We start from the raw sequence: 27,101 nt of genomic DNA, 5'->3' as shown, positions 1-27,101 counted from the left end.
AGTCATGGTATGGTATGCTGTACATAATCACAGAAACTGTCAGTGTGTCATTCTGTCAGTCAGTCATTCTGTCTGTCCCACGTTTTTCTACTCACTGACGTGGTCAATCTATGTGAAACTGCACATAGGCATTGAGGACTGGCATAGGTAGAAGGTGACAAAGCTACCAATGGCTATGGAGTTTGGAATAATATTGGAATATAAGTGTGCATGTAAACGCAGTCAATACTAAAATGAAATCTGGCTACTGGTGGAAAACATCGAAGCAACCAGAGAATAGTTTTTCATAATCTTCTTATCTGAATGAAACGTAGCACTCCTTTACAGGAGCTACAGCAGTGCTAGCATTGTACCTGTTGTAGATACGGTGGATCTGACTTGGGTTTAGACATGATCTGAACACAGTGTGCTGTACATAAAAAGTTGTTTAGGGAAAACGTAAATGTTCATGTATCATATGATGGAAATATACTTTGACACAGACTGTGAAACTTCTTTTAATATAGGACGAGTAGCTCAGTCAGTAGCACCTGTTGCCTCCCTTTATCAACCCTCTCAGACGCTGTCAGAGGTCACATGACCAGTAGAGCTCCCCGACACCATGGGGGGAGAAACCAGCTTTTCCCATCATCCATTTCACATTTTTCTTTCTTCGTTCCCCCTAACCTTCCTCATTTTATCATGACTGCCATCGCCAATGACATTGAAGGTTAAGGAGGTGGACTTAAGCCCTGGTGATGCTGAAGCCACGCCCACCCAGGTCTGTCTTTACCCAGCATGCTTTGCAAATACTCAGGACAATAATGTAGGTTACTGGTGGTTTTAGATGTGGAATGGAAATGGTTTCATGGTGTAGTGGAGCTCACATGCAGTAACCCTAACCTGTCCTTACTCTCTCCCTGACTTCACCCCCGTCAGCAGTCACCTGGAGCCAGTGAGCTCGCCCCCTCTCAGGTTCACACACAGCTATTGGTTTTATTTGTCTCTCATCTGCTCGGCACGCGTTGGTTTGGTTTGTTAGTGTCACTATTATAGGGTGAAGCTGCCCTAACATCATGGTACAGAGTCAGTTTCTCCTACAGACCCAATCTGGAATTTATACAGACAAAATAAAAAATCAGAATATTTACATTGATGATATAAAGTTAGAGATGTGTCTATATTAATACCTTTTGTTTTCAGATTGGGTCTGAGTCTAAAAACTGATCCTGAGCGGGCACTTTCACCCAAAATCCTCACTTTGGGTTGCTCTGGTGTGGAGAATGGTTTCACACTTTCAGTTTGGTTTCTGGTTCATGTCTGTGGTTTATCAGTATTTTGGGGTTTGGCTGAGAGCACACTGGGGTTTGTTGCTTTGTGTAAATGTGTGTTGGTGTTGCTGTGGGTTTGTGTCAACATGGGTACGAGTGCTGGCGTCATTACATTCAGTGAATAATACCAACATGTTAATGTGTGCTTGTACCCATCCTCCAGCCTTCATCACAGTTTGAGACGTGTTGGCTGTGTAACCACGTTTTCTTTTTTTTTCTTATATATATCATTTATTATTATTATTAAATTTAATGGTTATTTTCTTCCAGATTTTCTTTTATTTATTTTGTAGAGTTAAAACCAAATACACACATTTTATTTTATTTATTTCCATTTTTAAAATTAATTTTCTCCGTTTTATTTTTTGCTGTATGTCTGCCTTCCAGAGTCCAATGAGAGTGCATGGGGACAATATTTATGTGAGGCACAGTAATTTAATGTTGGAGGTTGGTACTGGCGTCGTCTGATGGCCGACTATAAGAACTACATGTTTTCCGTGTACTCTGACGCCATCAGAACTACAACTTCCTCTGTACTGTTACTGTTACTGTTACTGTTACAAGACTGCTGCCCTCTCGCACTCTCAGGCTCTGTTGCATGCCTGCGTGTGATCATGTGTGTGGATGTTTGCATATCGAGTTACACTCAATTCTTGCTGTTTCCTTTTTTATAGCGTGATTGAAAATGTTTTGGTGTTAAATGGTTTCAGTGCTGATCGTTCATTTTCACATGGCAGCCATTTGGAACACACAAGCTCGGAAATGTGACTGAGGATGTTGTCGTAAATTATCTGTAGTTGCACTCAGCAGTATTGTAGCAGAGCCAAATCTTTCCCTCAGGAATTGGTGGAGACGAGATTGAGTAGTGCGCTTTGATTTGTCTGGTGGCCAGGAACATGGGCACGTCTTGTACCAAAAGGAACCCGTGATATTTTCCTGTGCTGCATCTCTGAAATGCCAAATATTTATCAGATGTGTATCTGGCTACGCTGGAGTTCAGTAGAGACTTTCTGTCCCAGTGAATTTCCCAAGCTGAGTGTTCTCAATGGCTGCTTTGTGAACAGGCGCGTCAGCCGTGTGTGAACTTTTGTGCATGCTCTGTGCATGTTGAATGCTGTTCTGTGAAAAAAAAAAAATCTTGTTCTCCTTGATTGATGAAAGAGTTTGATGATCGCCAGGCAGCTGCGTCTAACCTGACTAACCCTGCCTCTCTAACACATGTGAGAAGCTCTCCTCCTGTTTTCTGGTGATTGGCTGCCAGCGTCAAGTGATGCGTGGTTTCGTTAACACACTAAAACAACAACAATATGCAGCGTGGGGCTGATAGTGATGCCACTTGATATGTGTAGTCTGTCTAGTGTGTAGTATTTTAAAGCAGAAGACTAAAAACATATTTTCTTTATGACACACAGAATAAGTTTATTTCAAGAGGAAAATTCTCCTTTATTTGTGGTCCAGTCAATCAATTTACAAGGAAAATGTTGATCCACCTCCTCTATTAATAAACTATATTTAATTGTATCCTATTATGTTTCTGACAGAAAGACAGAAAATGGCAGAGACGAGAAAGAAAAAGTGTTTAAAGGGGACATGTTATGCTCATTATGTTCGCTTGTATTTAAGGTTTCTACTTTAACATGTTTACACACTTCAATGGTCAAAAACTACTTCACAGTAAAACTTGTATTAGTAGCCCAGGCTATTTGCTGAAATCACTGAACTCAACAGGCCTGTATTTGGGACAGGCCTTTAATTCCTTCCACGCAAAACTGTTGCTCAGCAAAGATGGTAAATAAAATCAAATTGTTTATTTGAACCAGTCTAAATATTACTTGTATAAAAATTAGGCTTCAGATAATATAGCAATTATGAATCATTCATTTGATCTAGCTCCAACAGATCAGAGGGAGAGTGAGTTACAGCACCCAGCATACCAACACCACTTTCTCCTGTTAAAACAATCCTCACAACTTGGATTCATTTCTATGAAAAACCCTTTTGATTCTTTTGAGCTGAGGACCCTGACAGACTGAAGGAATATGAATAACTTACAGGGTAATCGAGGAATGGACACATAACTTGAGGTTGCAAACAACCCGCTTTTATACATCCGAAGAACTTCTATAAAAATAAATAAACTGCTTGGCAACCAGACCAGGCCTCTAATTGAGACAGGCCTTTATTTGTGTAGCCACACCGGGCTAGTAAAAGGGACTGGGTAATTAACTGAGGCTTAACTTTTATTTGAAGTTTTACGGTATTTTCCTCACCTTCCTAAAGTGCTCTTTTAAAGGCCTGTGTCTTTAAGCACCCAGTCAGGTTTTATTTCCTCGCCCCTGTAGCGAGTGAATCTGCCTGTAGTGAAACCGGGGCTAACCGGTGCTTCCTCCTCAGGCTCCACTTCACTCAGCTGCCCAACAGACCCGCTGCCTCTTCCCACTTTAACCTGAATAACAAACCGGAGCTAGCTGGGAGCGGCTAGCGGAGCGTTAGCCGCAGCACGACCGGAGGGAAGCACAGCCAGTTAGCCTCCGCTAGTCTCTGAGCTAGCCCCGGCTCTCCGTTTGGATCCAACCGGAGCACCGAGCCCTGGTTTGTTATTCAGGTTAAAGTGGGAAGAAGCAGCGGGTTTATCGGGCAGCTGAGTGAAGTGGAGCCTGCGGAGGAAACACCGGGACCGTCTGGATGTAATAGTCCGTGGAGGTGCTGCGGTGCTCGGCTGCACAGATAGGAAACCCCTCGGCTGACAGGATGTACCACTCTCTCACTCCACTCTCTCTCACGCAGGTGCAGAACGTACGTGCTACTTGGCCGTCGGATGTAGTCCGTGTAGTGTGTTCAAATGCAACTGACACAGGGCGACGTGAGGCGATGTAGACGATGCAACAGTTGGCTTTTGTTGCCGCTAGTTCTTTGATGTCGGTTTGGTGTGTCCGCATCTTAACAGAGAATAGCAGCACTTTCTAATATTAAAAATCACCAAAAAAGCTGCTAAACACAACCAAACATGAGTCAAAATCTGAGAGACGTTAACGACGTCAGCACAAGATTAGATATTTTCCTGATGTTAGCATGTAGCCTAATGTAGCAGTGTAGGCTACGTAATGTAAACGCTTAAAGAAGCGTGCCTGGAGCAGATGACCATATAAAGAAATTCATCACGATGTGACGTCAGCTTGTCTCAAAAGTAGAAAAAACCCCACTGGAAACAAAGAACAGTCTGCAGCCTGAAGTTTCCCTGCAGAGGTTAGTTTTACACACATTTACCTCATTTTTGGAAACTTTGGCCATGTTGATATGAACATCCAACACTGTGACATTATATAAATGACAGAAATGAGGAAAAGCATAACAGGTCCCCTTTAAACAGTCTCATGGGAACCCAGTGAAGGAGGAAGTAAAGAGATGATCAGCACTATCAGCTCCATGTTCTGCAGTCTGCACAGCTGCTCCTGGCCTGATTTTAAGGAAGAACTCCCCAACAAGATGGAGCGGCCCTGTGTCACTGCAGCCTGCTTAGAAATACTCAAATTCACACACACGTATTTTAACAAAATTTAGGATGTTCGATCCTTTAAACAAGGCTCCAGTGAGGCATGGCATCCATCTTGGTTTCCTCCCGATTGACAGACTAATGTTCCTGTGTTGAACCGAATTTTCCCCTTCCTCCCTCCTCCCCTCTCTCCTTTTATCCTCCCTCTTTCCTTCTTCCTCCCTCTTTTCCATATTCCTTCTCCCATTACATTTCACCTCATCCTGCCATCCTTTACTTACCCTTTTTTTCCACCTAATCCTCCATCCATTATCATTTTTCTCACTCTGTCATCCTGTTTCCTTTCCATCTCTTCTCCCCTCAAATCTCCTTCCCACCTCTGCCTTTCATCCCTCATTTATCCACACTCATCTCATTTACTCTCCACCTTCCTCTTTACCCCGCCCTCCCCCGTCTTCCCCTCCCCTCCCCTCCCCTCCCCTCCCTCATCAGGACCATGATAAGACCCAAGAAGACGTTCTCAAACACCAAGCTAGCATTAGCCAGCTTAAACGCTCCTTTATGGAGGCGCCACCTCCCTCTCCTCCTCAACCCAACCAGTGGGAGAAACGTCTCACCTCCTCTCCCGCTACAACGATACGTATCCAACAGCAACAGCAAGTGGTACGTCTGTCTGGATGTTTCTGTGTCAGAAAAGAAGCATGAGGCTTTTTTTGTGAGCCGTCTTTGCAGATAATTGCAGGTGCTTCAGAAACTGTGTCACACAATTAGTTGCAAAGAAACAAGAATGTGGTTTTGGTAGAATGACGTGTCATCACGTGTGTGTGTGTGTGTGTGTGTGCAAGACCTCTCTGTCTGATGCTCTTGCTGTGGTGATATTTTCATGACCTGTTGTGTGTAGATCACTTACAGCTCCATGGACTGTGTGGAGTTTCTCTTCTTCTGTAGGAGCTGCTCCACTTTCTTATCCTTTTCCAGCTGGACTCACATCACATTTTATCACGTGCATTTTCCAGCAGTACAGGGGTTTGATTGTGTTTTCTCTACGATGCAATGCTCTGCTAGTTTCTCATCTGTTAAACAAATCTGTTTCATTCTGTTCTGGTTTATATAATCATTACAAGACGTAAAGTTGCAAGCATGGCTGCTCTCTGTAGAACTTCTGCTGTACTTCCTGTGTGTCTGTTTTTATGTCTTGTGTAAATGCTGTGTTTTGGGATTTCTTTTCTCTCTGTTGTCTCTCAAATGCCATCTTTCTCTTCCTCTCTGTGTCCTGTGTTTGTATGTACTTGTGTGTGTGTTGCTGTAGAGCCTTGAAGAGGAGATAGCTTCTGTACTTTTCAGTAGACACTCTGGCACTGGCTTTTGTTCAGCTGCATCTCCCTGCAGTGCTCCCGAACCAACGCTAGATGCTGATATAACCACATCTACTCCTGCTGCTTCCACTGCTGTCTGCAGTGCCGCTGCTCCACACGGGCTTCTTTTTTCCCCAGCTGCTACCCTCTCTGCCATCGAGGTGCTGCTGCTGAACATTTAGGAGTCTGTTTACTTTCGGTTCAGTCGTTGAAAGTAAATACAGACGTCCTGCAATGGCTCAGTTAATTAAAGATGTTTGCCAGATGTGTTCACACACTGCACTAAAGAGATGCTGTGGATGCTGGATGAATGGTAGTAATTTCTATCAGGAGGCATTCATCCTGAATAATGGGCATGGTAAATCTAAGCTAAAACAACTAACAGCTGTGAATGCAATGAGTGTTGGGACGTCCTCTGTTGGTTTTGTGATGGTAATTATGTGTGTGGATTGAATGCACATGAACCAGTTTTTACCAGCTCCTTCAGGAAAAAATAAACGGTACAAAGCAGCAAGTATTGAAGCAGCAGTTTGTGCACAACACTTAATCAAAACACAGAGGGAAGCCATAATGTGTTGACTTTTGTTAAAGATGCCAGGTTCACACTACAAGACTTTAGCCCTGGTTTTCCACTTGCCGACAGTTTTTAGAGCTCCTCGATAAAAGCCCCAGATTAGAGATGAGTCTGCATTGCCTTGGGGCTCGCAAACTGGTGCTCAGTGCTGTGTTAACTCTTAAAAGCAAAGCTGAAAGGTGCGTAGATGCATCGCGCATATTCCCCAGATAACTAGCATGCTAATATCTGGATCTGTTGAGGACTTTGTTGGCAAACTACAGCCAATAAGAGTGCAAGACAAAGGTTGAGGACAGAGATGCATTGCTGTAGCTGCAGTGCTTTCCCAAGGTCTTTATACTCAGAGACTGCGCTATAGTGCGGCTACGAAGTCCCTTCTTTACAGTGTCTTTGTATTTTCACACAGAACCAGACAATGGCAACGTCATTCCGCTCCTGTGTGTAATTTTAGATAGCGTGCTGACTTTGCGTAATCAAAAGAGGCGTGACATGTAACAACTGGTCGGCCTCTATAATGACATATAACATATGCGTCAGCAGTGATATTGATCATTTACCGTCTGCTGAATGGTGGCTGATCTTGTCCTTTGCTTGTAGGGGAAGAAACTCTTGGAACTTATTGTTTTCCCGATTTGCTGACTTTTTGGCAGCTGTGCTTTTTCTTTGAGTTAGCTGCTAACTACTACAAGCTGCTTTGTAAATCTCCTTCCGTGGGTTGCACGCATAGCTTGTCGTTAAAACATCACACCCATGCTGCCCATGATCCCGTCCCGCTGGCTGTCCCGTATATACAGACGTCTTTTTGTTGTAGTTACTAGCTCCCATCCCAACTCAGCCCCATTCTGCAATCACACTTTTTATACAGAACTGTGAGGCGGAATAATGGCACCAATTTCCTGCCTTAAACAAGCAGTGTAAAAGGGGCTAAAGTGATTGACAGGAAGATAGGGTGGAAGGTGGACTATTGCATGCAATGTTTCTGTAAGTTATTTGCCTAATGCTGCCTTGTCACTTTTTGATTTTGATATTTTCTAGTAAGCACTTACCGGGCCCGGGTTGGGTCGACCTATGCATCACATAACATAGGCTACTCATCAGGGGTTCCTCCTGGTTGAAGGTCTTGTAGTGTGTGATGCCCTATCATTGGTCAGTCAAACCACAGTGACTTCAAGCCTCCTGATTACAAGACAGACAGTTGTGTAGTGTCAACAGTGCAAAAGTCATGTAGTGTGAATTCAGCTTTATCTTCTCAAATGGCACACAAGACATTTTAAAGACTGTGAACTTGTGTCACTATGGTGCCCCGTGTTTTCTGTGATCATAGAAATCTCTTAAGAAACTGCTGACTTCAATGTTTCTTTTATCTTCATCTTCTAAGATGAGCGTCTGTGTTCATTGATGGGATATTCTCTTTAATCCATCTTCCATGGATCTTTTTTTGTCGTCTGTTCTTCTTTCAACTCTTCCATCTCGTCTCTCTTCCTGCCTGCTACAGTGATCTTGATACTGAGTGGAATGTAACTTGCATGAAAGACGGTCCACCAGGGACCGAGAGGGAGTTCCAATTAACACGCAGCCCTTTCCCTTTGTGCTGTCATAACGAGCATCACAGTATCGCAGAGGTGACGTTTAGTGCTAACAATGATGATGTCACTGCTTGTGTGTGATTGACGGTTGTCATGGTAACTTCTCTGTCACGCAGGAGAGCACGCCCCAAACGGAAGCAGCTGCTGCCGATAACACGATCTCTGATACCAAAGAACCTGCAAAGGTGGTCCTAACTTTTTCTTTGTTAATCCATCCAGCCTTCCCTTCATGACGCTTTTCATCCATCGTTTCCTTCATACCTCCATATTCCCCCCCGGCAGCTTCACATGTCATCCTGCAGCCATCCATTCTTTGACTATTCATTTGTGATCCTACTTGTTCCGCTCACTCTCTTACATCTTTGTGCCTCTTTGTCCACAGTTGACCATCTTCATCTTATTTTAGTCCTGATTTCTATTAATTTATTAAGTTTTTATTTATGTTCAATGATCATGTTATGCTTCTTTTTTTTTTGTCCCCATGCGTTTGTCGTGTATGTGTGTGCACCTCATTGCGTGTGTCTGTGCACTACGTGTACATGTGTGTGTGTGTATGTGTGTGTGTGTAGACAACCGAAGTTGAAATCGAGGAAACCGTTGTCGTCCAAGAGGTTTCTGTAGCACCCAAACCTGGACTTGTCACGGTCACAGCCAGCTCCCCTGCTGGCCCACCCGCAGAGCAGGAAACAAGAGAGCAGGAAGTGACGGTTGCAGAGGAAGTAGTGGTAGCGGAGGAAGGGAAAGCGGCGAAGCAGGAGAGCATTTCATCCGAGAGTGAGAGTGAAGAGGAAGCAGAGTACCATCCAAATGTGTCCGTATCCATCTGCCACACAAAAATACCAGAGGAGAAGGAAGAGGAGGAAGAGCAGGAGGAGAAAGAGGAGGGTAAGACGGCGGAGCAGGACATGACAGTTCCAGACGCTCCTTCCCTTCCAGCTGAAATCAGCCAACCTGTAGAGGCAACCAGTCTAGAGGCAGAGGAGTCCAGGAAAGAGGAGGCAGAGAAGAAGGAGAGCACAGAGGAGAAGAAAGAAGCTGAAAGGGAGATGGAGGAAAGCACAGATGATCCAATGGTGACACCTGAGGAAGCTCCTAATGGTCACACCCTGCCTGAGGAGAGCGTCACCGGCACGGTTGCCCCTGCAGAGGAAGAGGAAGAGCCTAAAATGAACGGAGAGGCTTCTCTGGTTGAAGCAGAGCCACGGCCGCAGGTTATTTGTTGCTCTGAGGTAAAGTCTTCACTGGGCCGACTGCGGAGCTTCCCCGGGGCTTTGATCCTCCTACCAACTGTAGAAACACCCACCTTTATTTTTCCTCTTCCTGCTTACCACAGTGCCGGTTTCCTTCCTGCTTGCGTGAATATTTAAGCCCCATGTACATCCTCACACTCATGTTTGTCCTGCAAATGTCTTTTAAACCTAAAATGAAAGAAATGCAGTTAAAGGCTAAGTTCTGTGTGTTTCAACCTGGACCCTTTTTCCCATGTTTTTGTATCTAAGTGACTAATGGGAGCAACAGTTTTGGAAACTGGTCCAGTAGCGAGAACGCTGCACCCAACAGCGGCGAAACAGGCTACACTTTAGCCACTCGGGGGCATTTGTGCATCATCAGTTTACGTCCTCTGCAAGTGCTCGTTTTTGCCACTGACAGGCTCAGATAGTTATTGTTAGTGTCTGACAACATTATTGAAAGGGTCCCGGACTCTATTACTGTTACTTTATTGTTGTAAAACACAGTTAATTAAAAGTCAACAGAAACTAAATAAAACTCACAGAACTGTCTTGGTTCATCTTCTTACTGTTCAACAATCACCAGCTCTGGTTTAGTTGAAATAAACTCTTAATTCACCCGGTTAGATGTGAGAATATGTTGACTCTATACACGCTAAAATTACAGTTTCTTAAATCGGGGCAATCGGGGCTTCATGGTTTTTGCCACTGACAGGCTCAGATTATTATTTTAAGTGTCTGACAACTTATGGAAAGGATCCCTACAGAGATAGACCTTTTTGTTTAACGAGAAACATCATTGTCTGTTCCACCAGACTCCATTTAAATAAACAGTCATTTAAGTGTGTATAGAGGCAGCAAATTGTCACATCTAACTGAATGAATTAAAGGTTTATTTCAACCAAATCAGAGTTGGTGAATGTTGGAACAATGGAAATACTTAAAAAGACAGTGTTTTTAAGTTTTATTTTGTTTCTGGCGACTTTGAATGAAGTGTTTTTCACAGATTTTAAATGACTGATTATTTGAATGGGGTCTGGTGGGTTTGTTAGTAGCAATTTTGGGGCTGTTTCAGGTTAAACAAAAAGAATCGTACTCTGTAACACAGAGCTCTATCTCTGTTGGGATCCTTTCATAATCTTGTTAGACAGCTATAATGACATCTGAGCCTGTCAGTGGCAAAAACAAGCAGCCCTCTTGCTCAGTACTGGACCAGTTTCAAAGACTGTTGCCTGGCTTCGTCATTTAGACACAAAACATGAGAAATAGCGTCCAGGTTGAAAAATACTGAACCTACCATTTTAAACAGACTGAGGAGTTCATTCATCACAAGTGTTTTGGCGTTGGTGTCAAGTTACCATCCACTACACACTTCATTTCAGTCTTTATGTTGATTTATTTACCACATTCATATACTTTAATTTCTTTGTTATCGTTATACCTCGTACCATCATCAACATGCCTCCCACTGTGCATCGTATGTTAGTGTTGTGAAGTAAATGGGGCCTAAGTGGGAACTGCACGATGCTTTTAGGTGTATATTTGCTTTTTGCTCTGCATGCCGTTTTTCACCTTTGGTGTGTGTGTGTGTGTTTGCGTGTCCTCCACGTGTTTGGCAGTGATGCTTCTCTTCCTGTTAGTGTTTAATTGGCTCGTCACGGTCACCATGGTAGCGGTATTGTGGAAATCATCATTGCCAACCACATCGGAAATGCCACCCCAAGCTCATCTGAATGTCATCTTTGCATGCTGTTTACATATCAATGGCCGTCCTGTTTGCCACCTCGTCTGCGTGTTTCATGGGCTCATGTTTTATGCATGTTTGTGCCGTGTCGTATTTTGAGTTGCATGTTGGCGCCAAAGATGTTTTTGTAGTTGTGCTGCTGTTGTAGCTGTCGCTGCTGAAAGTAGTTGTTGTGCTCTGGACTTTGGAGTTTGGAAGCTCTTGATTATTTTTGCATGAATTTTGCTGCATGTGTTGTGTTTGTTTTATGCATCTGTATTTACTGCATGTGTGCCACTGTGTGTGGAACGACCTAATCACTTCCCTTTCAATACAATATGGAGCACACATTTGCAAAAACAGCCATAAATGGATTGACTCGGAAGTGACTTTCCAAAGCTAGAAAACATAGATTATCTTTGTTTCCTTAACTGTCTCTGGTTTAATGTATTAACCCCCCCCCCCCTTCACTTCTCTCTCTCGTCCCTCCCCAGCCACCTGTGGTAAAGACAGAAATGGTGACTATATCAGACACGTTTGCAGCCCAGAAAACTGAGATAGCTACAAAAGAAGTGCCCATCGTACATACGGAAACCAAGACCATCACATACGAAGCTGCACAGGTGCACACTTAAAAAAAAAAACAGGGAGCTTTTTTGTGTATTTTGTCCTTCAGTGTGTCAACATTCATATTGTATTTGTGTGAAACATTTAGATCTTATTATGTTTGTATTTGAAATCATGTTCCAAATAAGTTTCCTTTCTAGAAACAGAGCATGCCGCCCGTTATTTCATTCCTTCTTCCTCAGGGAGTTCATGTTTTTCATACGTGACAAAAGTTTATTGTGAGCATCAAACATCCAGCGGGGATATTCTGATTGTAATGTACAGCTAATGATTTCTCTTCATCTGCTCTGTTATCAGTTGGATGGTAACGGCGATGGCGAGCCTGGAGTGTTGATGACTGCTCAGACAATCACCTCTGAATCTCTGTGTACTACCACAACCACACACATTACCAAGGTACACACACAAACACACACGTGTTATGACATTACATTATCCCCCCCCACCACCATTTTAATGTGATGTAACTAATGTAAAATCTGTGCAAGCAAGAACATACTTGCTTTTTGAAATTATATTGGTACTAGTATTGCACATTTTCTGCCATAGCAGCTGTGCCTACAGTATCATGGTGCCCTACTGCAGTGTTTGTGCTTTGTTCAGGTGTGCAGAGGTGCACTCTTCTGTCATTTGACCTTTTCTTGTCTTGTTTTTCTTGCCCTATTTGCACAGGAGCAGTGTTTCCTGGGGACCTCCATCATTTTATAATCATTTTGGAGGTCGTCTGTAGTCTTAAGACCTTTGCACACTGAGTCAGTTTCTCTCATCTGAAATAAATCCGACCTCACAGTGTGTCAGTCACATTTGCACACAGAGTCTGAAACTTTGGACCGTCATATAAAATTTTGATTTTCTGCGTGTGCAACGTTTGACCGAGAATCAGTAAAGAAAATGTGGCGTCGGGACAAAGCCGCAAAGACAGAGGAAGGGCACAGGTTGTGATGACAGCCTGATCGGTAACTCCAGTGGAGAGAGACAAAGGAGCAAATGTGTCTTTTCATTTTGTCACATATTGCGAACTAATAGAACAATAAGACGCATCAGAATCAGTGTGCAGGGTTTCTGTGCATTATGATTTTTGATTTGACTCAGTGTGTAAAGGCCTTTAATCCTAAATTTGTCAAGTAAAAATTCCAACGTGAATTACCTACCATACCACCAAACGCAGAGGTCATGTGATATTATTAGTTCCATGTAAATCAGCATTTGGTGATTTGGGGTTGTATTTAGGTTTCTGTTTGCTTCCAGTGGATCCTTAAAATGTCTTAAAGGCATTGAGATCATCGATTCAAATATAAAGCCGTAACTGGTATTTAAATGTCATGAGAAAGACACGAGAAGTAGAATTTTATGAATCATATTTTCTGATGTTGCATTGTGAAATCTCAAAATATTAGGTGACTTTTTTTTGTTTTTGTTTTTTTCAGAAAGTACTGTGCCAAATGCCTTACGTCAGTGTCACACAGATTAGGATAGCAGAACTAACAACACTGGTTGTTTTCACATGTTTTGTTTCCTAGCTAGTGAGCTGGACATCAGACAGGTAGAAGCCAATACATGTGAGGCTCAGTATATTCTATGCAGGAAGTTTTTCAAACTTTGCCAGATGGTAATCAAGTCAGTGGAATCTCACATGGAGACTGAGAAACACAAAGTCGTCAACAAATGCCAGGAATTTTACAACAAAGTCATGTTTTATGTTGCAATAAATATTTGGGCAGAACTGTCCCTGACCTGAAGTAATTGATGTCACTTCCTGTTTGTTTCCTTCTATTTTAGTTATTTTAAAATTGGTCTGAAATCTAATCCTGGGCGGCATCAGAAGTCTTAAGTCTAACTTTCCTTAAGATGTAGAAACCCTGTTCCTTCGCCTTTTTTCTGCCTCTTCAGTGGTCGAGAATCGCAGAGGCTGTGTTGGCGATTATAAACGAAACTTCTGAGAACATTTTGGGTGCAGTAGGCTCATCTGGCTTCACAGCATGGTCACCCATTCTCAGCAAGCATCAGAAGAGCAAAATCTCAAAAGATGCTGAGATAGATGTCATGTGACAGTGTGTGGCAGAATCAGTCCTGATCTGATTCCTGAGAGGTTAACACTGCATCGTTGCTAATGGTGCTGTGTCGTGTTTCTGTCTTGTGTAGAGTGGATTTACAAATGACTGCGCATCATATTTAGGGAATAATGTCAGTAAATTAAAGTAAAATGCAGACTTGGCTCATGCCATGTCACAGCATGACACAGACATGGGAGTGTGATTTATAAATCACGAGGTCCCCGGGTGATATGCATAAGGCTTTATCTGCTTTGACACTTAACGACAACATTAGCCACTCAGCTGGATCCCATCAGCTCCCAGACGAGCCTTGATAGCTCATAATTAATCAGTTAAAAGAGGCATCAAAGCTTTGTTGTTGTGGATTCTGTTGCAGACGTTAAAGGGCGGCCTATCAGAGACAAGGATCGAGAAACGTATTGTCATCACCGGGGACTGTGACATCGACCACGACCAGGTCAGTTTTCCACTCACACAGGGTGCCCCTACACCTTGTTTGGTATTACAGCAGCTTTGTTGACAGGTGGCTTTATTCTGACCAACTGCAGCTGGTGTGAGAGGCTCTCCACTTATCATTTTGCAGATGTGTAAACCAGACGCACACGTCCAGATTTTGCACCTTTTACTTTTTGTTTTCTTTTTGTTTTCAGAATTGAAAAACAGTTTTTAAAGAACTGAATGAGTTAGCCGCTAACGAGTACAGACAGCTAGACTTTAAGGGAACACATAGACATCAGTTGACATGTCTATCATGTTGCTCTCAGTCTAAATGCACAATTAGATTCATTAATCATTTATTAGAGATGTCCATTAGTCAGATTCCACTCATTGGCTGTCATCTGTCTCTGCACTTATTCATCCACACGTCTAGAAAATGGTGTCTCAACCTTTTTGTTTTTGCCACGCTGTGTCTGATTTTTGTTGCTCGTCTGTTAGTTAAATTTTCTGTCTTTGTCTTTGATTGTCAGATTTCCCCAGTGCCAAAAATAAATAAATTGTTTGACAGATGTGACGAACACTTCACGCCAAAGCTACGCTGAGCAGATCACGTCTGATTAAGAGCAGTCCAGGTGTATTTGGTCAAAGACAGTGATATTTTTTTTATTGCTGAGTTTGTCTGTACAAAAATCTTTGGATTTTGAATGGAAAAATAACCATGAGCTTAAAGTACAGACTCAACTGTACATCCTTATGAGCTCCCATAAGACTGGCAAACAATTAGTCCCCAAATTTTGGAGGAACAAAATTGGACCATTCTGCAGGCCTGTTTTCTAACCATCTTCACATGGCTCTAAAATTAGAGGAGTAATTATAACTTAGTGCACAATTTCTCCACTTTTCACAAACACTGAACACAATATAACATGTCTTATTGTCCATATACATACAGACTGCACTGGTTAAGAAATAAGATTTATAAACCCTGGCCTACAGTTACAACTTGTCTGAAGACCTGATGAAAATACATTTAATGACAGATATTTGAAAGTGATGGGTGACTCTTTCTAATGGGTGGAGGAAATTTGGTGTCATCATTAGGGATGTGAGTTTTGGTTCATTTGGTCCGTTAACCAGTAACTAACAAGTTCATTTGTAAGAAGAACAAAAGCAAAATGACGTGAAATACGCGAGGTGTTGACTAGGCCTGTCACAATAACAAATGTTGCTGGGCGATTAATTGCGTCATAAATTATTACAATAAGTGATAATATTGCGTAATATTGTGCTTTTAAGACCATTTTTATTATTGTTGTAGTTTTGCTGTTTTTAGTTCATTTTTTAAACTTATATAATGATAGTAAAGGCATATTGATGCAAGTTCACCCTTTTAAAGAGAAATAAACATTTATTTAACAAGAATATTTAGGAACGCAAAAAAGAAAATTTAAATATCCGAAATAACACGTAAAAATATCAAAATAAATAAATAAATCCAAAAAAAAAGTCTGTCAGTCTCTCACTCTCAGGTGTGCAGTTAAGTTGGTCGTATTCGCTCTTTGTGTTGAGATGGTTTTAGAACAAACACAGCACACCGGCTTGTTCAAATTACTGGGCTGCCCTCTGTCATTGGTTTAAATCCAAAACACTCCCACACAGGGGCCGTGGTGTTTGGTTTAGGAACAAGTTCCCTGTCTTTCTCTTACGCTCAACTCTCTTGTTTTTTCTCCGCCTCGTCTCCCCCTCATGAAGATCCCACTGTGTGTGTGTGTGTGTGTGTGTGTGTGTGTGTGTGTGGTGTGTGTGTGTGTGTGTGTGTGTGTGTGTGTGTGTGTGTGTGTGTGTGTGTGCGTGTGTGTGTAGCCCATAGCCCCGCCCCCCCACAGAGACAAAGACACTCGATGACAAGAGCTTTCCCTCCGTTCATTACGCTAATGAACCAACTCACCTGGCTGCCAGACGATGCACGGCAGTGAACGCTCTTGTCATCCAGTCTCTTTGGTGGAGAGACACGAGGAAAACAAAACGCGCATGAATATGGCAATTAATCGCGGCCAGAAAAGTTACCGTCTCCCTCTTAATTTATCATGCAATTAACCGACTTATCGCATATCGAGACAGGCCTAGCGTTGACCTTTTAATCGGGCGCTCCAATGACGTAATGAGCTTTAGCGCTGCACTAAGAAGTGCTGTTTGTTTAGAGGTGGGCAGATTTTAATGTTTTCTAATGTAAACGTCGTCCCGTCTTTTACTTTGCTGGTTCTGCTGACAGACAGCCAACCAGCTGCGTTAACATACAGAAACATAGAGTCCACTGTCCGCCCTCCGTTAGCCTTGGCCGCCCTGCACCGTGCACTTGTGGGCAGGAGCTAGCTAGTGGCACTGCTCATTTGGTTATTACCAATGTTAATATTGTCCTGACCCGGGGTGGTAAGACAGTGTTGCTGTGGAAACTTGCAGGCCACCCAGGTTGCCCTGGTGACTCAGGGGCCGTACACATGCCACGTCTTTAACCGCCTGGGAAACGTGAGGGCAGACGCCGGGTGCTACTTTGGTGCCTTTTTCGAGCCAGCTTTCAAGAGTGCGGCGGCAGGTTGAGGTAGCTAAGCAACCTTAACAAGCCCCTTAAGTGGCTTAATTTTGAGCCACAAAATCCCTTTAGTGTTGTTAACTATGTTAGCACTAATAGCCATGCCAGCACTGTTTTTTTTTTTTAAGATATTTTTTAGGGGGAGAGAGAGAGGGAGAGACATGCAGCAAAGGGCCACAGGCTGGAGTCGAACCCGGGCCGCTGCGGCAACAGCCTTGTACATGGGGCGCCTGCTCTATCCACTAAGCCACCAACGCCCCAATGCCGACACTGTTAACTGTGCTAACATAGCTAACAGTAGTTAACAATGCTAAAGGGGTTTTGCGGCCTAAAAATAAGCCGCTTACTCCCTGGAGCTATAGAGCGGAGGGTGGGCACAGTGATCCACAGCAGTGCCACTATGTGGTTGGAATGGCATTAGCTGTATTCACCAAATGAGCAGCGATGCTAGCTAGCTAGCTCCTGGGTGCTAACAGTGCAGGGTAGCAGTGGCTAGCTAACCAATGTAGTGTAAAAACCTTGAGGCTTTATAGTGGTACATCATAGTGCTAATGCTGCTACTAAACTGAAGAGTAACTAGATTCATTTACACACCGACATGCGTAACCAGTCAAGATTTGGTTAACTGCTGACATCCCGAGTCAAACTCCATCAAACACCCTCAAAATATTTCAAATATTTGACAAAGAAAAATCTATTTTGCTCAGGTCCTGATGGTTCTGCACGATCCCTCGTCCACTGGTTTATTTGAGTTGCCTGTCTGCTTTGATTCGCTGGATTTACATTTATTTTGAGTTGGAAATGGGATTCATTTGTAATAATTCTTTTTCCACTTGATGTCTCTGAAGCCATTTTACTTCTTCCATTCAGTTAACCCCAAGAAGTAAAATAGCAGAAGTCACATTGATCGTAAATCCAGCATTCTTGTCATTTTCTTTATGCTTCTTATTTAATTTTTCATTTTAACTCCACCATGTCCCCCCCTCCTCTCCTCCCTCCCTCCCTCCCTCCCTCCACTGCCCGCCGTGCTCGGTGCTGCCACTGTGTGGTTGCCCCTTGGTACTGCAGGCACTGGCCCAGGCCATAAAGGAGGCCAAAGAGCAACATCCTGACATGTCTGTTACCAGAGTGGTGGTTCATAAAGAAACTGAACTGGCTGAGGAGGAGGATTGACTGAACTCAGGTAATAATAATAATAGTAACTCATTATTATTATTATTATTCGTCATGGTGAAAGTAATGTTGGAGGTCTTGATTGCACACAGTGGTTTATTTACTGAGGACAAAAAGAGATGGAACAAAAAACCTCCCACACATGAATCTGCTAAAACCATCAGCCGTCATGTGAAAAAGAGTTGAAGGATGAGAAAGGGACATTAGATTTAGGAAGGTAGGCAGTGACTGATGGAGTACAAGGGAAATATTTTGAGTAGCAAAACCAGCGTTGAGTGCCAATCATCACAGCGCTCAGGCTGACTGCCTTCACCTTTTTCCCCAGAGCTGAAGAGCCCATCGTGAGTGTTATTTCTGTTGAACGACCTCCATCACCCTACGACAACCGACCTTGACTGACTGAAGAGGAGAGGAGCTGAAAGCAGAAGGAGAAGAAGGGGAGAAAGGGGGGAGCAGACAGATGAAGAGAAGTTGCCAATCTCTTCCCAGTCGGTTTTTTTCTTACATGTCTGTGATGCGTTTAAATCCCTCACTCCAAAACCAAGTAAAGGAAAACATCCTCGTATTTCTGCGGGGACAAAAAAGAACCACTTTGTTAGCTTAACATTTGTAGCGTGTTTTTATTTTTTAATAGTGCTTTTTTTTTTTTCTTTAACTGTTTTACAAAAAGAGAGATAGTGTGTATGTCACGTATTGAAAACGTAAAAGCTGCGGGATGCACTGATAACCACTCCTGATGAGATACAAGGCTGAAAATTATGATTATTGCACTGATTATTTCACCAGTAGCAGTGACCTTCAGTAACTATTCACTTACTCACGAGTCAGAGTAAAGATAGATAAAAAGATAACGACCATCTCAAACAGAGAACGCTTTTTATCTTCATCTTTTTTTGTAAAATAACGCTGAGGTTTTCATATTTTTTGTTCTGTATCAGCAGTGGGGAGGTGGTATTGGTGCATTCCTAAAAAAAAAAAATTAATAAAAAAAAGTAATTTGTTAAATTACAGCTCCCTCACTTCGTTATGGAGAAATAATATAACACCGTCATTTCAATTTTTTTTTACAGTAACGAGTAGGACTGCAGAAACCAGGAGGACACAACCTCTTTATGTTTTTTTACTTTTTCAAAGTGTAACAAAATGAAACAGTCTTACTCATTAAACACGTTCACATCAGACGAATGGGAGCCATGTCACATTATCACATTATGTTACTAAACAATGACAGAACACAGGGAGCTGTAACTTAAAATATTGCAGTAAAAAAACAACAAAAAAACAACCAATCAACCAGGTTTTTGAATTTTTATGATCTGTCTTTTTTTTCTGTAAGTATAGTTATGATTCATCCACATTCCTTGTGTGTTGACCGGCGGCTGAGTGAGTTCATTTTCAGTTCACTTCACTTTGTACTCAGCTCTCAGAAGAAAAGACTGTTCACCCTTTACAGTCGGTGGGAACGGAAGGAATCTTTATTGGATCACATTAATTAAGCAGGAGAAGCCAAACGATGCCGGTGAATATAATTCCTAGTGTTTTACTGTATTTTAGAATTCACTTTTACTAAATGGACTGAAAATGAGCTGACTTTAAAGCTGGTGTATACAACTCTCTGTACAGTAAAGATGAAGGTTATTAGATGGGAGCAGTAATGCAGCTTGTCCTTAGCTAAGCGCTCTCCCTGGGCCCGCCCACTGTACGACACTAGCCATTCCTGTTGGGTCACAGGGAAGTAAGGGAGCAGTAAACTGACCTTTGATTGGGAGAGAGGACCAGTAAACTGGAGGATGACTGGGAGATAACGGCGGCACTGTGTGGTGCCAACTAACAACTTTGGGAGTGAAAAAAAAATTGATGCATGTTGGCCTCACTCTACGGCAAGTTTCACTCACGTTATTTTGCATTCAGCAGCGAGTTAAAGCTGTTTTAATATTCTTAGGACAATACTTAAAGGGTAAGTTTGGTGTTTTTCAACCTTGACTCTTTCCTCCCTTGTTTTTGTGTCTAAGTAACGAATGGAGACGGAGAGGTTTGAGATTGGTCCGGTGTTGAGCGAGAGGGCTGCGGTTGGCAGCTGCAAACAGGTTGCAATGTAACAACATGGGGCATACTGTGCGCTGTCAATGTACGTCCACTAAAATTGCTTGCTTTTGCCGCTCACAGGCACAGATTGTTATTCTGACAGCTCATGGAAAGGATCCCCACAGAGATAGAGCTTTTTGTTAAACCATAAACAGCCCCAAGAATCACTCAAGCCAAACCCACCAGACTCCATTCAGATAAACATTTTAGTGTTAATCACGTTAGCATGTTCTCACATCTAAGTGGGAGAATGAAGGGTTTATTTCAACCAAACCAGACAAACCAAGACAGGTTTAAAGAGTTTTATTTTGTATCTGTTGACTTAAGCTGAAGACACACTGAGGCACGGCGCCCCCTAACTCACACCGGACACATTGCACTGCAGCTTGTTAACAGACGACTACACAAAGTTAATTCTACTGAAAGATCTGTGCCTCTTTCACCTCTGCGTTAGCTTTAAATCACGTGTGGAGACCCCCGAATTAAACTTGATTTCTCACTGAAGAGCGATGGAGTGATGACTCACCAGGCAATATCTTTTTGGCCACTGTCTTTAAAATGATGGGATCATGGGTCGTTTAGTTGGGGATATTTCTCAACCTCAACAATCAGTCTCTCGTCATCCAGTCTTTGTCCCACAGGAGACAGCAGAGAGTTCTCTTTATGAATCGATGGTGAGGAGACAAGCCGAGCTGCCGTAGGAGCAGAGAAAAAGAGCTGCAACAGGAGCCGGTACATACAAGCCGAGAGTGAGTGGGAAAAAATGCTTTTAATTCCGGGGTTGGCGAGGCTGGAAACAGGACAGTGGCGGCGTGTCCAGGAGCGCTGACAGGTGTCTAGCCGCCGTTAGTGTGGGGTGTGCATTGAAAATAATAGGGGCATAGTTGTTGATGCATGGTGTTAACTGCCGGTGTGTTTTGGCCTTTAGAGTAAAGTGTGTTTCACGACAATGAAATGACTATTTATTAAAATGGAGTCTTTTGGGGGTTAGTGATGATGATTACAGGTTGAACTAAAATGATCTTACACTTCAGCATAAAGCTCTATCTCTGTAGGGATCCTTTCCATAAGTTGTCAGACACTATAATAATCTGAACCTGTCAGTGGCAAAACAAGCACTTCCAGTGGACATGAATTGACGGTGCACAATTGCCCCAAGCGATTACATTGCAGCCTGATTTGCCGCTGTCTGCTGCAGTGCTCTCACTCAACACTGGACCGGTTTCAAAAGCTGTTGTCTCCATTCGTCACTCAGGCACCATAGCATGGAAAAAAAAGCTCAGGTTGAAAAATACCAAACGTACCCTTTAACACACAATCTGCAATTGAAGCACAGGCACCAAAATGAGGACATACAGTCGGAACAAGTTGAAAAGCAGTTCTGTCCCATATTCATAACAACGGAGTTTCTACCAGTTTGCTAACTCTGCATCAGAGCCTGTTTGTCGTCATAGCTCAGCACTTAGTTTCACTCCCAGCTTCTTTTCTCATACCAGAGTAGATAATGAGAACAAACCCTGTTAGATAGAATGAGATCTGGGAATAAATTCAGCATGGTTCACACATTTTTTATCTTGCAAGAGTATCTTGAGCGAGTCTAGATAGAAGGCTACTGTGTTGATTGGTTTGAGAGTGTGTAGATAAGAGATGATTTGGGCTCATACAGTACGTCTAGAGGAGATAATCTTTGACCTGATGCTGGCTGCGTTGTAACTGTTTCACCGCAACCAAATCTTATCAGCATTAAATTGATTTTTTTATGTTTTTGAGCTGTTTCAAAATGCATTGTATTCCACACTATTTTAACAGAAAGCAGGAACATGAATCTGCCAGTGAACTACGAACAGACATGGAAACAGTTACAACACAACAGCCAAATGCAGCTTAAAGGGAAGCGTGTCTGAGGGTTTGAAGTGCTCTTGAAACCCCTAAATGGAATCTCGTGATGTTTTATTCATTGTTTCGGTGTCCTTTTACCCAAATGTTCCACAAAAATGTGACTTTGTGTAAATATTGGTGGCATTAAATGGGTTAGAACAAGAACGCATTTTAGTCGACACAGATTTTCAGTGTGAGCTGTGAAAACAAGAACACGGTCTGTTGAGATTGAACAGATTGTGAGTGAAGAAGTGCCACAGATTGATGATAAAAAACATTCCACCTGTACCTGCCTAGATTTGTCTTAACCCTCCAGTCTGACTGGACCTGAATGCAGATTTAATTGGAGTCATTTATTAACACACAATCTCCACATTTAAAATACGTGCCTCTTAATTTATCGCCAGTTTAGGACTTCCTGTCTGGCCTGAGGCACGTCCAGATGATGGAGCGGTATCGACCGTCTAGGCTTTTTATTGGGAAACACTGGTCTGACCTCTACTATGCAGTTAAATGACATTCCAGACGAGAGGAAAGAAAGCTTTAACCTCTAACCCTCTTGCAAAGCAGCAGAAAAACTTTAACAGATAAAACAGTGCAACACTTGGCAGCTTTGGAAGCTTTTGCTGTTCCAAAAAAAAAAGACAAAAAACAACTTTTAAAAACCATATTTGTAGATTTTCTCAGCATTTGTCGTCTTTTCTCTGTGAAACCGATCTAGTCGTTGAAAGGTGGGATTTATTGTGCGCCCTCTTGGATATTTGTAATATTGTCACAGTGTTTTTGACATTGAAGGAACCACCACTATAAGTCAAATTTTTCTGCCACCATTTCTTTTTTGTACTTTCGGCCCCCCTGTGTTTTCCGGGGGGTCTGGGCTCTGTTTTAACCAATCACAGGAGCTTTGGGGCGCTGCCAGGTCTGGTTTTCCAAAAATGTCGGTAGCACGAAATTTTATTTGAGGTTAATCCTAAAGTGCGATCACACAGGAACATCTCGCCATCACTAACTTTGATTAAATTTGAAAAAAACAGCGCAGACAAAATGTTGGAAGCTCTGTTACCATGGCAACATAAACATTCTAAATGGGCCTCCTTTGTACTTCCTGTTGTGATGTTTGTTGTTTCAGTAGCTGACAGGAAGTGAACAGAGACCAAAGTGGTTGTCACAGCAACGGAACACCAACTGATGATGATTCTGCGCCAGCTGATTTTAAGACTGTCAGGGATGTCAACACCACAGAGGGCGAACACCATCAATATACTGCCGTTAAATCTAATTAACATGTAGCTGTTTGAAAATGCAGATAATAATAATTGTGTCTCAGGCTTTGCAGCACAGATGAGTGACAGTTAATACCAGCACCTTTTTGTACTTTGACACCCGACAGAAACTTTGTAAAGGAACATTTTTGGAAAACCGACCCCAGCTGCCTCTTCGCTCCGTCTTTAGCCAACCAATGATCACTGGTAGGGTTTTTCTATCTAGCAGCTTAACTGTCTTGTGTCTCTCCCCACACACAGCCACTCCTCCCCCGTGTAACACTGTTTAAATAAAGGATTGTTATACTCTGACATGTCTCGGTCACATCATTGCTTTATCCATTTATTGGTTCATTTAAAAAACTAACCAGTCTCCAGTATTGTTGCACAGACAGTCTAATAATGAAACTTACAGCTGTACAAAAATGATAATTTCAGGGTGACAGTTTCTCAAATTTAACGAGAGGGTGGAAAATAAATACAGCTCCAAGAGATGCCTGTAGCTTCATAATGATGTCAGAGAAGGTTAGAGACAGTTGTCTTAATAACTTCCAGATTTCCCTGAGGGTTTTAAACAAAAAGAATTTTCACAGATTTTATTATAACTAAGGATTTTAGTTACTTCTTAAGGCACCTTCATCCTGCCTGGGATATGTCCACGCTGGTCACGTGTCTGCACAGATACCCACGCTGACTGACAGCACTGTTTGAAACAGTCAGACGAGTTCATTTCAGCAGGTTTTGAGANTAAGGATTTTAGTTACTTCTTAAGGCACCTTCATCCTGCCTGGGATATGTCCACGCTGGTCACGTGTCTCTGCACAGATACCCACGCTGACTGACAGCACTGTTTGAAACAGTCAGACGAGAGTTCATTTCAGCAGGTTTTGAGAGTCTGTTGTGTTGATGAGGTGTGTGTGTCTGCTGTCAGGTGTGAGAGTGCAACCCAACACTCCTTCTCCTCTGCTCTGTACTTCTGTGTATCTGCCTGTAGATGGCGTCTCTGTCTTGTGGAAACCCAGAAAGATCTGCCTCAACTGTGGATGAGAGGAAAGAAAGTCCAGATGAATGATTGAAACGAGTGGTTCTTAACCTTTTCATGTAGAGGAGCCCTGAATGATTCAGTCACAGACCCCCGTTTGATCAGAATCTGCACCAAGAACCTCCATTTGAAAAGATTTGGCTTGTTGGATGTAATTAAGACCAGAAGTTGAGGAGATAACCATGGAGGAACTGAAACCTAGTATCAGCACAGTCACTCATGACTCTTACCTACATTAGGCTCATTCTATGGTGAATTAAAAGGTGAGAATAAACTATCCCCCTTGAGCTCCTACAAGGACCCCTGAGGGTCCATGGCCCCTGGTTGAGAGCAACCAGTCTAGATAAATGGGGCACAAAATGCAAACTACATATATATATTTGCTAGCCTACACAGGCAACATGGAAGTTTGAAAGGCTTTATAACTGTAGTTATAATCCAGCTGTTTTCCTTTATATGTTGCATTTTTACCAGTTAATTTAAACAGTAATAAATGACTGATTAGCTAGTGTTTAGGTGGTGATTGATTTTAGGACTGTGAAGCTGTTTGACCCGAGGAAAATATAATAATTATTATTATTTCAATTTATTTTAATAATTTATATTTTTCTAATGGCTCAGGTCACAACATGTCAAAAACCAATAGACCTGCTAGTGATCCTCATGTACTGCAGCTGGTGAGTGAATTCAAATATCTTTGTTAAGAAAACCTGTATAAAGGTACGATTCAATCTTGCAACTTTGTGACTCAGAAATCACGTGTGTGTGCAGACGCTGCCAAGATGTTTCTACACTGATCTGAATAACAAGACGCTCACAGGCTCAACACCATTACATGCTGACACCACTGGAATCATTACACAAACAAGCACTTTAAACAAGAGAACACAACACACTTCCATCACTGCTCAGTTCTAAAAAAAAAAAAAAAAAAAAGTCAGATTTTAAGTTCAATCAGAGACTAAACACTTGCAGATCTCTCAGTTATCAATAAACGATGGATGATTAATACAAACACGTGTAAACAATGAACTACTGATTATGTGTCCTGCATGTTTTGCAGTGTTCTACATGTGTCACTGCTGCTCCTGGTGCTTTAAACAAGTGCATGTCCTGTACAGAGGTCTGTTTAACTGTATGCCCTGCTTGTTTGTTTGTTTGTTTGTTTGTTTTGTGCTTTGTTGTGTTGTAGATAGCCTTGTGCAGCATCTCAGCGAAGGGACAACAGATGAAAAACAGCCTCTTTGCTAATTCTGGCATTTTTACACCACGTGTTTTTATTAATTATTAATTAGCACTGTCCCTGAAACTGAACTTTCTGCGCATGCGCAAGAAGAATCAATGGCGTCCCCCTTCTCGTCATGGCAGAGACATTGGTGGAGGTGACAGGTGTGACAGGTGTGACAGGTGTGACAGCAGGTAAAAATATCACACAGTGTAACTTAAAAACAAAAGTAACGTCACATACATTAAACTGAACATGAATATTTTCCACCTGAAGGCTAGAAGCAGGAGCTCGCGCTAGCTTACAAGCTAGTTCAAAATGTAACGCCTTGTTAGCAGATAGCTACTTTGCTAACATTTAAGCTAACGTTAGCTTTAAACATGTAACCACCACAGTAAGCGTTACTGAATTAATAGTTTGCTTCTGTCCCGTTGTTTTTAACGTTAAGAGTTAGCACAATATAGACACAGCCAGTCTGTGTCGCCTGCTAACGTTAGCATTACTGGATTAGCCTTCCTTACACATGACATTAAGCTAACTTAAGAAAAGGTCTCTGGCAGTGCCTTCACATGCTCCTATTGTCTGAACATGTATCTGCTACTTTTAGTGCACCCTATTGTGTTGTCCTGTATAGTGTTATACTGCATTGATATTGTATTGATAACACAGGGTGTCTACAGGTGCTTAACATGTCAGTGTTACAACAGTGAGGCCTTAAAAGTCATTAAAAGTCTTAAATTTGATTTTGTGAGGGCTTAACTACTGTAAACATTTGATCTTATTTCATTTTTTTGTGAAAATAAGTGAAGCCTTTCTGTGTAACAGTCCACACTTCTAATGTTACCAATCATTAAATAACTATAATACTGTCACTTTACTTCATACTTGCGCTCACCTGTTGGCAAAATTAGAGATGTACCGATACCACTTTTTCCTTCCTGATACCGATTCTGATCTCTGAACCTTAGGTATCTGCCGATACCGAGTACCGATCCGCCAGCACGTAAAATAAAAATGGATGGGATATGAATTGTTGTATGTCTCAACTCCTAAAACTCTGTGTAAAATATTAAGAAATAAATACATAATAGTAGAATGTAGTGTTGCAGGGTGTACTGGTGCCAACGGTAGACCGCGGTACTAAAACACCACGGTACATATGATACCATAATGCTGGAGTACCACAGTACTACGGTACCTCACGGCACCACTACTGTGGGATAAGTTCAAAGTCCAGTCACAAGAGGGTGAGTGTCCATGCACCGTCCAATAGCAGCGCCGCTGGCCACCTGGCACTCAATATGCTGCTGCAGTGGTTTGTATCCAGTGACATGTCAGGTATTAGCTGAGCTACTGAGTATCTTTGAGCAGTGAAAGTTATTATTTATTTATTTCTACTTGTAGATTTGTTTATATATGCTACAGTGATTTGTTTTCCACAGAGCTCTACGGTGCGA

General features: G+C 42.3%; 2 protein-coding genes across 9 annotated transcripts in view; one reads left to right on the top strand and one right to left on the bottom strand.

Moving 5' to 3' along the window:
- Positions 1-23,689, top strand: part of epb41l2 (erythrocyte membrane protein band 4.1 like 2) — an 89,960-nt gene extending 66,271 nt beyond the window's left edge. For 2 of the 8 annotated variants that reach the window (XM_050057424.1, XM_050057426.1), the window contains exons 15-24: positions 710-760; positions 919-954; positions 5,296-5,466; positions 8,435-8,503; positions 8,888-9,547; positions 11,765-11,893; positions 12,195-12,293; positions 14,328-14,408; positions 18,048-18,162; positions 18,478-23,689. In XM_050057424.1, coding sequence (XP_049913381.1) covers positions 710-760; positions 919-954; positions 5,296-5,466; positions 8,435-8,503; positions 8,888-9,547; positions 11,765-11,893; positions 12,195-12,293; positions 14,328-14,408; positions 18,048-18,152 — 1,401 coding nt within the window. In that variant the 3' untranslated portion in view covers positions 18,153-18,162; positions 18,478-23,689. Of the gene's footprint in view, positions 1-709; positions 761-918; positions 955-1,697; positions 1,758-5,295; positions 5,467-8,434; positions 8,504-8,887; positions 9,548-11,764; positions 11,894-12,194; positions 12,294-14,327; positions 14,409-18,047; positions 18,163-18,477 lie in introns of all 8 variants that reach the window. The other 6 variants (XM_050057427.1, XM_050057428.1, XM_050057429.1 and 3 more) reach the window with 6 other exon arrangements.
- The window catches only part of LOC126398287 (zinc finger protein DPF3), a 423,217-nt gene that overhangs the window by 10,645 nt on the left and 385,471 nt on the right, over positions 1-27,101 (bottom strand). The gene's annotated exons all lie outside the window — the stretch shown is intronic.

Source organism: Epinephelus moara, chromosome 12 (assembly GCF_006386435.1).
Source record: "Epinephelus moara isolate mb chromosome 12, YSFRI_EMoa_1.0, whole genome shotgun sequence".
In the NCBI taxonomy this organism is placed as follows: domain Eukaryota; kingdom Metazoa; phylum Chordata; class Actinopteri; order Perciformes; family Serranidae; genus Epinephelus; species Epinephelus moara.
Note: the sequence above shows the minus strand (reverse complement) of the source record. Positions and strands in the feature narration are given on the sequence as shown.